Below are 13,557 nucleotides of genomic sequence, written 5' to 3' on the forward strand. Positions count from 1 at the left end.
GCAGACAGGCTGCTCCGAGAGAGGAGACTGCCCCAGAGTCCTGCCTGGCTTCATGGGGAGCAGCTCCAGAGCATCCCCGGGGACTCTGTGACACCCCCCAGCCCGGAAATGGGGAGAGGGAGGGAGAGGGGGCGGGGACAGAGAACTCCCCGCAGCCCGGGAGTTTTTTTTGCTAACCAACACTTCCTAAAAGTGGGGGGGGGGTGGAGTCAGCGCGAGGCTTTCAAAGGCCCCAGTCGAAACCCAGAGACGCTGCGGAGGCTTCCGGCGCAGACGGTCGCTGCTGAGCTGGTGAGAAACCTGCCGGGCGTGCTGGAGACTGGGGGGGACAGGGGCTGGACCCCCCCCCCGCCTGAACCCCGACTCCCATCGTCTCTGTCCTCCTCCCGCTCGCCGGGCTGGGAGGGGGGGCTCTATTTTTCCCCCTTCCTTCTCCTCTGGGGGCAGGGCCTGTTCTAGGTGTCTGGTGGCTCTCCCCACTCCCCTGGTGGGTCGGGTCCGTAGCAGATCAGGTCTCTGAAGCCCTGGGGTTTGAGGGGCCGATGGCGTTTAAGGGGGTTCAATCATCATGGCACCGCCTCTGGCAGGGGGTTGGGCTGCTGGGCAGGGAACGAGAAACCACAAATCGTGCCCCCCTCCCCCCCCACTGACCTGTCCTGCTGGGTCCGTCTCGACTTTCAGATCGGCTGGAGAGTCTGGAGCAGGGTGTGCGGGGAGCCAGGGCCAGGACCCCCGCCCCAGCTCGGCTTCGCTGCTGCTGAATCGGACCCAGTCACAGAGAGGAGCCGACCCCAGCCCAGCGTCTCCAGCAGCGTGTGCGGCCCGAGTGTCGCTGAGAGAGACGATGGGGCCAGCAGCTGGACCTGCTGGGGGCGAAGAGCCGCTGCAGGAGTGGATTGTTGAGGGCAAGGGACACCTGGAGACTGGAGGGGAGCCAGGTAATGGGGTGTCACTGCCTGGGAACAGGCTGAAGAGAGACACTGAGGCTGCCCCGCATGGGGCCAGGCTCTCAGTGGCAGCAGCCAGTGCCCAGCAACCCCCCGTCTGTGGGCAGCAGGGACTGGATCACCCCCAGGGGCTCTCAGGGCACCGATCCCTGGCTCACACCTGCTGTCTGACGCACACAGCGGGGGCCGTGCAGGGCCCTCCTGGGCTGGGTGTGTCAGACCCCCTGTGACTGCCCTGGCCCATCTCTGCCTGGTTCGTTCTCCCCCCTTCTGCTGCGTATGGCCAGTGTGAGACCCCAGTGTGCGGGGACAGGGGCACTCGGCAGCGTGGGCCCAGCCAGCGCTCGGCAGGGGGCAGAATGGGGGTGGGGATGGTGCAGGGGGGCAGTTTGAGCAACTGCCACCAGGACATGTGGGTCCTTATCTCTGTGCCCCTGAGCTCACCAGGCCTCCTGGCACCCTGGCTGGGAGTGCCCAGGGGAGGGCACTGGGCTGAGGGGAAGGAGGGGCTGTTCTGCCAGCCCCAGCCGGCCTGACTCTCCGGGCTCCTCTCCCAGAGCGTCTGAGGGAAGGAGCAATAGGCAGAACGGTGCATGTTCGAGTCCAGTGGTTCTCAGCCTTTCCAGAGGACTGTCGCCCTCTCAGGAGGCTGATTTGTCTTGCGCTCTCCTAAGTTTCATCTCGCTTAAAAACAACTTGCTTCCAAAATGGGACATAAAAATACAAAAGTGTCACAGCCACTATTCCTGAAAAATTGCTGACTCTCTCTGATTGTTGCGTATTTAATTATGAAATAGATCGATTGGACTATCAACGCTGTACCTTTCCGTGTATAGTCTATCGAGCAGTATAAACGAGTCATTGTCTGTAGAAAATTTTAGCTTGTACTGACTTAGTGCTTTTTATGTAGCCTGTTGTAACCCGAGGCAAATCTCTCGATGAGCTGATGTGCCCCGTGGAAGACCTCTGCTTACCCCCAGGGGTACACGAACCGGTGGGTGAGAACCACTGTTCTAAGGCAGCTCCAGCCCTGGTGCCGCCAGGGAGACGTGTCCTCGCGGCCCTGCCTGACGGGTCTTTCTGTTTCAGACCCTCGTCGCAACTGCAGGAGATGTAACTACAAGAAATGTACAATTGTGCTCGCAGTCGCCCTCGCAGTCATGTTCTTAGTTCTCATCATTCTCCTGGCAGGTGAGTTCTCACCCTTCCCTTCCCCCTCTCTGCACATCCCATTCCCCCTGGAGCCACCACAGTCAGTCTCTCCTCCTGGCCTGTCTGGCTTGTGCCCCTGGGACAGAGGATTCCTGGGCGATATTCCTCCAAGACCCCCCTCCTGCTGCCTCCCAGACCCCTGCACCTGGGCACTCTCTGTGTTGGGACTGAAATTAGCTCCCCCCAGCCCATCTCTGAGCACTTTGGGTCCAAGTCACTGTTGCCGGGCCCCAGGCACGGTCACGGATACCTGTGCAGAGTGGGGGTGACTGACGGTGCAGGGCAGCAATGAGCTGGGCCCTCTGCCTGCAGCGTGTTGCCCTGAGGTGCCAGCCTGGCCTTCCTGCATCGCCGGGTCGTGCCCAGTGCTGGGCAGGTGCTGGCGTGTCACTGAAAGGAGCCGTGAAACGCAGTACCGACAGCCCCGTTAACGCAGTGTGAAACCCACCCATTGGTGACCTCGGCAGGGCAGGGTCTCGTCGCGCTGTTGACGTCCCCGCCCGCACAGACAGCGTGTGCGAGCACAGATGGCAGCTGTTTGTGGTGACCGTGAAGCTGGCTGGCTGCGCTGGACAGGCCGGGCAGCGGGCGTTCGGTCTCCTGAAGGGAAGGGAGTTTGTTCCCATCTTCATCTCAACCTGCCTCTCCAGGGAAGCAAAGCGCAGAGCAGGGGGAGGGGGCAGCAGTCCAGGCTAGCAGAACTCCTTGGGGTACTAGGCCTGGCAAATCATGTTGAAGTTAATCTCCTACCCATTAATTATTGCCCCCCTGCTGGCCCCCTGGTAACTGTCCCCTCCCTCTGCAGCTCTCTGCCCACCCCGTGTTGTAACACTGAGCTTGGGCCCAGCTCTCTGTCCTGGGCTTCATGGCATGAGCGGTTCGTCAGCTGCATCCCTGTTGAATGTGAACCCAAGAGAGGGAGAGCAGAGTCAGATAACCCCCCTCTGGGGCTGGATTCCCAACATCCTCCTGGCTCCCTCACGGCCTTTCAGTACCCACCCTGGTTCGATTTCCCCAGGTTCTCCTCTTGGCGGGTCTCGCTAACACCACGTATCACTGTCTCATTCTCAGTGTGGAGACCTAAGCTTCCGTCAGCTGATCTGGGCCCCCTTGCTGGCCCCGCGTGCCCAGACGGCTGGATCGGATACCGAGGGAAATGCTACTATTTCTCTGAGGCTGAAAGGAACTGGACCTACAGCCTGACCTACTGCTCTGTGCTCAGTGCCTCCCTGGCTGAGATCAACAGTGAGCAGGAAATGGTGAGAGATGCTCCAATTGCAACCTTCTGGTCTTGGCTCAGCAGCTGCTGCAGGAGAACCTGGGCTCGAGGAGCAGCTCTGAGTAAATGAGCTTCCCGTTGCTGAATGCCAGGCCTGGCTGGCTGGCCCGGGGCACCTCTAGTGTCCGTGTCTGACTGCAGGGATCACTCGCTGTCAGCCCTCTCAAAAGGAGACCGACCCTCTCTTGGGCTAGGCTGGCTTGAGTGTCTTCTGGGTGGCATGGGGCCAAAGGGGTACTGAGATCCCAGATTGACTTGAAGAGCCAGTGCTCTTGGGGAGCCAGATGAGGATGGGGGGGCTCCTCTTAGCCCTGGCCCCTTCTGGCTGAGGATTTGGTGGCTCTTCTCTCATCCCTGGCCCTTCCCAGCATTCCTTATTGAGCTCAGCTGAGCTCTTTCCTTCCCCTTCCCCTGTGATGGGGAGGGGAGCTCAGCTGTTCTGTAAGGCGAGGCGAGGTTTGGGATGGGAAAGTTAATACTGAATTACCAGAGCTGGGCAAGAGGGAGGTGAAAATCCCCAGCTGTTCCCTGAAAACAGAGCCCTTCAGTGTATACCTGTGATTCTCTGGTGCACAGAGCCTGTGCTCTGACCCCACCTCTCTCTCTGCTGTTTTTAGGCTTTCCTGCTGCACTATAAAGGCAGATTTGACCACTGGATTGGCCTCCGGAGGGACCCTGGGCAGCTCTGGAAATGGGCCAGTGGCACCAAATTCAACAACCTGTAAGTTCTCTGTGAATCCCCTGGGCTTTGGGTCCCTGGTGTCTGAGATAGCGAGTTCAGGCTGACTCACCAGTCAGTGCTATGTACTCTGTGTATTAGTGGTGGATGGAAGCAAGTGTTGTCTTCTGGGAGACTGGCCAAAGCTTTCAGATCTGTCTGGCTTTAGTGGGGCCATGTGCATTAAAGATGCCTGATAGTCACAAATGCTGAGTGCCTGGGGCTGCCATGAGAACTGGGGTACAGTAGAGATGGCCCAGACAACATCCCAAGAGGGATTTCAGTGGGATCTGGGTGGGATCAAATAACCAAACCCCAGTTGAGCCGATAGCAGGGTTTGACCCTGGACCATCAGGACTGAAAGAACGGCAGAGTAGGTCACGCTGGCGGGGGAGTGGCACTATATGTCCAGGAAAGCATAGAGTAAAGTACAGTAAAAATCTTAAACGAATCCAACTGATCCTAGCATCTCTAAGAATAGAAATTCCAAACTTGAAGAATAAATCTAGCAGCAAGAATATACTACTGACCAGGATGGTGACTGTGAAATTCACAGATTAGAGAGGCTACAAAAGCAGAAAACCCAATAATAATGGGGTTTTCAAGTATCATAAAATATCATAACGTTACGGTATAAATCCATGCACACCCACACCTTGAACACTGTGTGCAGATCTGGTTGCCGCATCTATTAGAATTGGAAATGGTACAGAGACAGGCAACGAAAATGATTAGATATGTAACAGCTTCCATGTGAGGGGAGACGACTAAGCGGGGGATATAGGAGGTCTATAAAATCATGAGTGGGGTCGAGAAAGTGAAGAGGGAAGTGTTGTTTACTCCTTCACGTAACGCAAGACCTAGCGGTCACACAATTAAAAAAATAGGCAGCGGGTTTGACACAAACAAAAGGAAGTATTTCTTCACACAACACACAGTCAACCTGTGGAGCTTGTTGCCAGGGGATCTTGTGAAGGCCAATAGTATAACTGTTCAAACAAGAAGTAGATCAGTTCACAGAGGATAGCTCGACCAGTTCTTATTAGCCAGGATGATCAGGGATGCAACCCCATGCTCTGAGTGTCCATAAACATCTGACTGCCAGAAGCTGGGTGTGAATGGGATGGATCACTCGATACTGACCCTGTTCTGTTCATTCCCTCGGAAGCACCTACTGCTTTCCAGTATCGGAGAACAGGACACTGGGCTAGATGGACCATTGGTCTGACCCAATGTAGACAGTCTTATGTACTTACAGCTGAATCGCATTTTTAAAAAAGCCCTTTGCGATTGATGGGAAGCTGGAAAATGTGCCCAGAAGAGGCTTAGAAAACAAGTCAGTTGATGACCTGTTGTTTGATCCCAGCCAGATATTTTCACATATTCCAGCAAGGATGCCCTGATGTCGGCAGCAGTCTGTCTCTGTGATTGCATCATGAGCCTATCTGTTAGCAGGCCTGTTTGGGGTCTGTCTACATGGCAGCTGGCACCAGGCCATTGCAGAGAAACTAAATGAATTCTTTGCAGCAGTCCTCATGGCTGAGCATGTGAGGGAGACTCCCAAACCTGAGCCATCCTTTTTAGGTGAAAAATCTCAGGAACTGTCCCCGATTGAGGTGTCATTCAAGGAGATTTTGGAACAAATTGAGATACTAAACAGTAACAAGTCACCAGGACCCCAGGAACTCAAATGTGAAATGGCAGGACTACTCACTGTAGTCTGTAACCTATCATTTCAATCTGCTTCTGTTCCAGATGACTAGAGGATAGCTAATGTGACGCCAATTTACCCGAACTGGGTAAACAGGCATCTCAGTGGGGTGTTAACCCTGAAATCTGCCACCCTGCGGGCGCCCGCCCCAGCAGAAGGCTCTGGGTGCATCATTGCCATCCCCTCAGAGCTCGTCCGGGGTGATGCTGGTGGGGGAGCCATCCACAGCCATCTGCTCAGGTGGCTGTGAGCTGGGTTCTCCCTTCTCTGAGACAGATCTCACCCCGAGCCAGAGGCTGGTGGCCTGAGGGCAGGGAGACCCCGGCCTGCCCACAGAGTAGTGCTGGGCCTCCTCCCAGCCCAGCACATGCCTACTGTGAGTAGCCAGGATGGGACCATGGGGAAGGATTTGCCTGTGGGCCTGGATCCCACCCTGTTCCCAGGTGGGAAGCGCTGGCCTCCAGCTCTCACGGGAAGCTCTGTGTGAGTGGCTGGGGTCACCCCATGGCCGCTGGGTTTGTGCTGCTGGCATTTCACCCCAGCCGCCCCCTGCAATACAGCCTGGTCTGACAGGCCTCTGGCCTGAGAGCTGATGGAAACTGTCCAGGGAGCCCTGGACCCAGCTCTTCTGTGCAGCGTTACTGCTGCTCCTCGCCACACTGAGAGTCACCTGGAACCTGCGCCCAGGGCCGTTTGGGTGGGTTGGGCCTGCAGGGGCCCATCCAGACCCAGCTGGGTGTGTGGGGGGTGCGGGGGAGAGAGTAGAACTGGGTTAGTACCCACCCGGCATAAATGCTCCATGGAGGTCTGTTGATCTTCGAACCTTTCCTGGCCTTGCTGCCCCACTGCCTCCTTTCTAGCTGGGGCCTGTGGCAGGAGCAGGAAGGGGAGTCATGAGGGGCTGTGAGTGCAGCAGCTCCCTGCACTGTGCGAGAGCGTCTCTCCCTGCCTGTGACTGACAGGAAACACCCAACTCCTACCTGACACCAGCTCCCTGGCTTCTGTCTTGCAGGTTTGTGATAAGAGGAGGAGGAGAGTGCGCATATCTGAATGATGAGAATGGGGTCAGCAGCTTGCGATGCACCAGTGAGAGACACTGGATCTGCACCAAACCCGATGCATTTACACAGGCACAGGAGGCTGCCGTGGTAGGGGGCTCGTAAGGAGAGTACTGTGGAATTAGTCCCGGAAAAGCCGGACTGATCTCTTTACAAAATCACATCTGAGCAATTCCGGAATATCGGGGAATGCTCTGCGCATCACTGGGCAGAGCACTGTGGACTCAGGTGAAAACCAGAGATGCTATTTGCACATCTTGGCCCCCCACCCATGCCGTCTCTTTTTCCGCCAATGGAACGGCTGAAATCCACCTCTTAGGAGGAGCCTCTCGCCACTGAGCTAGGGGACAGTCTGAGGTGGTGGTCGGGGGGGGGGGGTCCCTTATTCTCTCCTGTTAACCCTGTTCCAGACTCGGGATAAAGAGTGATTGGAGCAGACAGACTGTCACCTCGGGGCATCATGCAGAGAGATGATTTCTAGCCCCCACCAGTGACTGCTGCTTGGAGAAGTGGGCCCTGGCCCCCGCAAGGGGAGAGGCAATTCCTGATTTAGTCCTCAGTGGAGCACAGGATCTGCTCCAAGAGGTGCAGGGAGCTGAACTGCCCAGCAATAGTGCCCACAGTGTCATGACATTTAGTATCCCTGGAGGGGACGGAATACCAGACCAGCCCACAGCAGTAACATTTCACTTCTAAAAGGGGAACCACAAAACCATGCGGATACTTGTTGGATGGAAATTGCACAGAGCCGTCACCAGGGTCAAATGTCTCCTAGCAGCACGGACACTCCTTAAAAACAGCATGAGGCTCGGACGAGGGGCTTGTCTCCACTCACAGCACTGCAGGGAAGACGCTACCTACGCTGACCAGAGAGCTTCTCCCATCAGCGGAGCCAATCCCCCTCCCCAAGGGCGGTAGCTATGGGGACAGGAGAAGGGCTCCCCTCAACGTGGTGCTGTCTGCACTGGGGGTGAGGTCAGGATACCGGCATCGCTTGTGGGGTGGATTTTTCACACCCTTGAGAAACATCGTTACACCGTCATAAGTCTGTAATGTCGACCGGGTCTAAGGGCAGGTCTCCACTACCTGCCGGAAACGCAGGTAGCGATCTATCTATTGGGGGTCAATTTATCACGTCTAGTCTAGAAGCGACAAATCGAACCCTGAGCGCTCTCCCGTCGACTCCGGTACTCCAGCACCGCGAGAGGTGCAGGCGGAGTGGAGGGGGGAGCCCCGGGAAGATGCCAAGGGAAGTCGACCTAGATACGTCCACTTCAGCCATGCTAGTCTCATAGCTGAAGTTGCATATCTTAGGTTAGATCCCCCCCCACACACACACCCAGTGTAGACCAGGGCTAAGGGTGTACCCCAAATAAAAAAAGACAGGAGGAGGACCAAAAAAATGCTATCCTGGCTAAACGGCAGAATAATGGAGGCAATCAGAGGCAAAAAGCATCCTTGAAAAACTGGAAGTCTAAACCTAATGAGGAAACTAGGACGGAGCAAAACTCCAGCAAGTAAATTGTAAAGTATAAGGAGGCAGGCCAAGGAAGAGTTTGAGAAGCAGCTTCCTAAAGATGCAAAACCTAAAAAAATTAAGTACATTATCCACTGGATCTAATGGGGAACCGTCCACCCAGGTCTATTTCCCCCCGGGGGTGTCACTTTAAGGCCAATCCAGATGTCGTTTGCATCTTGTACAACATCTTGCATGAAACCCTGTGATGTGCAAAGCAGAGGGGGTGGGGAGGAGTGTCCTGTAACATGCCAGAATTCCCGTAGTGATCCCATGAAGTGCCTGCTCTCTCCTTCAGCAGCTCTGCCCATAATGCCAGCAGGAGACCCCACCAGCCCCTGAGTTCGTTCACCCTCTCCCCTGGGCGGGCAGGGTCCAGTGCAGGTAAACGTGGCTCTCTCTATGCAGACATGGTAACACCAGTACCCGTCCTTGGTGGCACAGGGTGAGCTGGCCCTTTAAGGAAGTCCTGGGTTGAGCCTCACCTGTGACTAGGTGCCCCTGGACTCAGAGGCAAAGGTGATGGGAGCAGGTGACCAGGAGCCAGGCCTGGTGGGGCTACAAGGGCAGCCAGTCTGGGCAGGGAGAGATTTGATGAGGTAGGAGGTTTGTGTGAGTAGCTCTATGCAGAAGGACTCTGCTGAACTCTCAGACAGAGGGCCTGGGAGTGAAACACCTGCAGGAGCCAGCTGGGCAGTCTGGGGTGGGAAAGCTGTGGGGTTCTTGTTCTGAACTGTATGTTAATAAGCCAGACCCCCAGAAGGGGAGAAAACACCCCAGTGTGGAGTTTGATTCGGGGGCGGGGGGAAAGAGTCAGGCTACACTGGGTTTGTAACTAGTGACACACGTCTTTCTCCAGCTGGAGTTGGATGAGCCTGTATTTTCTGTTACCATCTCCTCCCGGTTCTGGATCACGACCATGCGAGAGCTCTTCCCCGAGCAGTCGTCACGGCTCCCAGTCCAGACTTTACGCTCCTTAGACAGCCAGTAGCACTTGTCCCCATGCAGCAGCCAGTCCCTGGGGCAGAGTTTGCACTCGGATCCCTCTGGAGGGAGAGATGGAAACCGAGGTGTCATTAATTCTGAACCTTCAAACTACAGCTGGATGAAAACTCTTGTTCAAAGTTGTTTTTTAATGGAAAATGCCATTTTGACCCAAATGAAAGGTTTTATTTTGATTGCCATTTTTCATTTTTGGATGGGGGGAATGGACTTAAAATGGAAATACTGGCTTTGAGGGTGGGAGGGAGGATTTCATTCAGTTTTGGAGGGGAAAGAAACATTTACTCTTAACATTTCCCTCCATTTGAAAAGTGGGGGAGGACTTTCACTTTTCTACTTCCTTCAAAGGACATCAAACTGTCATTTCTTTTCACATTTTTCATGAACTAGGCTTACAATGTATCAGCTCTAGTTCTAGACATTGCTGACGTTTCCCCTACAGTTGTGTAAAAAGCAGGGCTGTCAATTAATCGCCGTTAACTCACGTGATTAACTGAAAAAATTAACTGTGATACAAAAATTAATCGTGATTAATCACACTGTTAAACAATAGAATACCAATTGAAATTGATTAAATATTTTTGGATGTTTTTCTACATTTGCAAATATATTGATTCCTATTACAATACAGAATACAAAGGGCACAGTGCTCACTTTACATGATTATTTTTGATTACAAATATTAGCACTGTAAAAATGATAAAAGAAATAGTATTTTTCAATTCACCTCATACAAGTCCTGTAGTGCAATCTCTTTATCGTGAAAGTGTAACTTACAGATGTGGATTTTTTTCTTACATAACTGCACTCAAAAATGAAACAATGTAAAACTTTAGAGCCTACAAGTCCACTCAGTCCTACTTCTTGTTCAGCCAATTGCTAAGACAAACAAGTTCTGTTTACATTGACAGGAGATACTGCTGCCCCCTTCTTATTTACAATGTCACCTGAAAGTGAGAACAGGCATTCGCATGGCACTTTTGTAGCCGGCATTGCAAGGTATTTATGTGCCAGATATGCTCAACATTCATCTGCCCCTTCATGCTTCGGCCACCATTCCAAAGGACATGCTTCCATGCTGATAATGCTTGTTAAAAAAAATAAATGCATTAATTAAATTTGTGATTGAACTCCTTGGCGTAGAATTGTATGTCTCCTGTTCTGTTTTACCCACATTCTGCCCTATATTTCATGCTATAGCAGTCTCGGATGATGACCCAACACATGTTCATTTTAAGAACACTTTCACAGCAGATTTGACAAAATGCAAAGAAGGCACCAGTGTGAGATTTCTAAGGATAGATTCAGCACTCAACCCAAGGTTTAAGAATCTGAAGTACCTTCCAAAATCTGATCGGGACGGAGCGTGGAGCATGCTGTCAGATGCCTTAAAAGAGCAACACTCTGATACGGAAACTACAGAACCCAAACCACCAAAAAAGAAAATCAACCTTTTGCTGGTGGCATCTGACTCAGATGATGAAAATGAACATGCCTCGGTCCGCTCTGCCATGGATCGTTATCGAGCATGGACGCATGGCCTCCGGAATGGTGGTTTAAGCATGGAGAGATATATGAATCTTTAGCACATCTGGCACATAAATATCTTGTGCAGTGCCATGCGAACGTCTGTTCCCACTTTCAGGTCATATTGTAAATAAGAAGTGGGCAACATTACCTCCTGCAAATTGTAACCAAACTTGTTTGTCTGAGCGATTGGCTGAAGTAGGACTGAGTGGACTTGTAGGCTTGAAAGTTTTACATTGTTTTATTTTTGAATGCAGTTATTTTTTATACATAATGCTACATTTGTAAGTTCAACTTTCATGATAAAGATATTGCACTCCAATACTTATATTAGGTGAATTGAAATACTCTCTTTCTTTTGTTTTACAGTGCAAATATTTGTAACCAAAAATATAAAGTGAGCACCGTACACTTTGTATTCTGTTCTAATTGAAATCAATATATTTGAAAATGTAGAAAACATCCAAAAATATTTAAATAAATGATAGTCTCTTATTGTTTAACAGTGCGATTAAGTGCAATTATTTTTTTTAATCGCTTGCCAGCCCTAGAAAAAAGCCTTCAGGCTCAATGTACTAGTGAGGGCTTTTCTCAGGGTCAGCACTCAAACAGCCGGGCACTCTGTAGGTCAGGAAAGCAAGGTGCTGGGAGGCCAGAGAGGAGAGAATTCACTCCAAGTCTTTACACGGAGTTGCTCTCTTACGAATGATCTGCTCTAACTCTGTCACAAGTTCTGGGCTCGATGTAGGAATCACTGGCTGGGAGGAATCTCTGGCTTGGTGCATTCAAATGTAATTCCTTGAGGTTTGCCCGTGTGAGCTTATAAAAGCTGAACAGAGACAGACCCAGGCTGTTTCCCAATGGGAAACGTCAAGGGAAACTCAGTGTTGAAACAAATAAGACGGATGACACCCCCGACTAAGGCAGAACTGAACCCAGAGACTCAACCTGGCCGCTGGGGGCGCTGTTACCTCTGCTGGTGTCAGGATTCAGCTGGGAGTTAAAAGCAAGGTCCCATTATGGTCATTACAAATCCTATGGCTCTTCTTTAATGGGGGAGACCTGAGTCGGTTCAAATGACAGTTCAGGGGACTACAATTTGCCTCCCTCAAATGCCCTGTGAAATTCCAATAGGCGAGTGGATTCTGCTTCAACCATTCCCCTAAGACATCGTCTGCCCGTGTTGTGTGCTGCTGAACAGTTGTGGAGTTTCACCCCAGAGGTGGCTGCATGTCAGTAGTGGGGGGAAAGGATTCCCATAAGTACGACGTGGTTGGTAAAGCACTTTGGGATCCAAGCTCTCCAGCAGTTGTATTCTTTATTACACTATTGTTATGATTGTCTGTGCTCCAGCAATGGGAATTCCTCTTCCCACTAGAGGTCACTGCTGCTCCTCTGCACAAGCGGCTGAGAATTACTGATTGTGCTTCGCCTGCACACTCCCTGGGGAAAGGATTGTTTTTTTGTGATAGAAAAGGAGTACTTGTGGCACCTTAGAGACTAACGAATTTATTTGAGCATGAGCTTTCGTGAGCTACAGCTCACTTCATCAGATGCATACCGTGGAAACTGCAGCAGACTCTATATATACACAGAGAATATGAAACAATACCTCCTCCCACCCCACTGTCCTGCTGGTAATAGCTTATCTAAAAGCCATTTCCAGCACAAATCCAGGTTTTCTCACCCTCCACCCCCCCACACAAATTCACTCTCCTGCTGGTGATAGCCCATCCAAAGTGACAACTCTTTACACAATGTGCATGATAATGAAGTTAGGCCATTTCCTGCACAAATCCAGGTTCTCTCACTCCCTCACCCCCCTCCAAAAACCCACCCCCATACACACACAAACTCACTCTCCTGCTGGTAATAGCTCATCCAAACTGGCCACTCTCCAAGTTTAAATCCAAGTTAAACCAGAACATCGGGGGGGGGGTAGGAAAAAACAAGAGGAAATAGGCTACCTTGCATAATGACTTAGCCACTCCCAGTCTCTATTTAAGCCTAAATTAATAGTATCCAATTTGCAAATGAATTCCAATTCAGCAGTTTCTCGCTGGAGTCTGGATTTGAAGTTTTTTTGTTTTAAGATAGCGACCTTCATGTCTGTGATTGCGTGACCAGATAGATTGAAGTGTTCTCCGACTGGTTTATGAATGTTATAATTCTTGACATCTGATTTGTGTCCATTTATTCTTTTACGTAGAGACTGTCCAGTTTGACCAATGTACATGGCAGAGGGGCATTGCTGGCACATGATGGCATAAATCACATTGGTGGATGTGCAGGTGAACGAGCCTCTGATAGTGTGGCTGATGTTATTAGGCCCTGTGATGGTGTCCCCTGAATAGATATGTGGGCACAATTGGCAACGGGCTTTGTTGCAAGGATAAGTTCCTGGGTTAGTGGTTCTGTTGTGTGGTATGTGGTTGTTGGTGAGTATTTGCTTCAGGTTGCGGGGCTGTCTGTAGGCAAGGACTGGCCTGTCTCCCAAGATTTGTGAGAGTGTTGGGTCATCCTTTAGGATAGGTTGTAGATCCTTAATAATGCGTTGGAGGGGTTTTAGTTGGGGGCTGAAGGTGAC

The 13,557-nt window shown here is 51.7% G+C and overlaps 1 protein-coding gene across 1 annotated transcript; it reads left to right on the forward strand.

Moving 5' to 3' along the window:
* The first annotated feature begins 230 nt into the window (after positions 1 to 230).
* On the forward strand, positions 231 to 7,289 carry LOC144274611 (C-type lectin domain family 2 member B-like). Its single transcript, XM_077833587.1, has 6 exons — positions 231 to 291; positions 682 to 938; positions 2,037 to 2,138; positions 3,231 to 3,418; positions 4,056 to 4,159; positions 6,880 to 7,289. Exons 2-6 carry the CDS (start codon positions 845 to 847, stop codon positions 7,028 to 7,030), a joined length of 639 nt encoding a protein of 212 aa, XP_077689713.1. The 5' UTR covers positions 231 to 291; positions 682 to 844; the 3' UTR covers positions 7,031 to 7,289.
* The last annotated feature ends 6,268 nt before the right edge of the window (positions 7,290 to 13,557 follow it).

Source organism: Eretmochelys imbricata, chromosome 14 (assembly GCF_965152235.1).
Source record: "Eretmochelys imbricata isolate rEreImb1 chromosome 14, rEreImb1.hap1, whole genome shotgun sequence".
Taxonomy (NCBI): Eukaryota; Metazoa; Chordata; order Testudines; family Cheloniidae; genus Eretmochelys; species Eretmochelys imbricata.

Bases quoted from the DNA above. Each gene is read 5' to 3' on its own strand.
- LOC144274611 (XM_077833587.1), top strand. From the start codon at position 845: ATGGGGCCAGCAGCTGGACCTGCTGGGGGCGAAGAGCCGCTGCAGGAG. The intron at 2,139-3,230 runs GTGAGTTCTCAC...TCTCATTCTCAG, and splicing joins TCTCATCATTCTCCTGGCAG to TGTGGAGACCTAAGCTTCCG. The intron at 4,160-6,879 runs GTAAGTTCTCTG...TCTGTCTTGCAG, and splicing joins GGCACCAAATTCAACAACCT to GTTTGTGATAAGAGGAGGAG.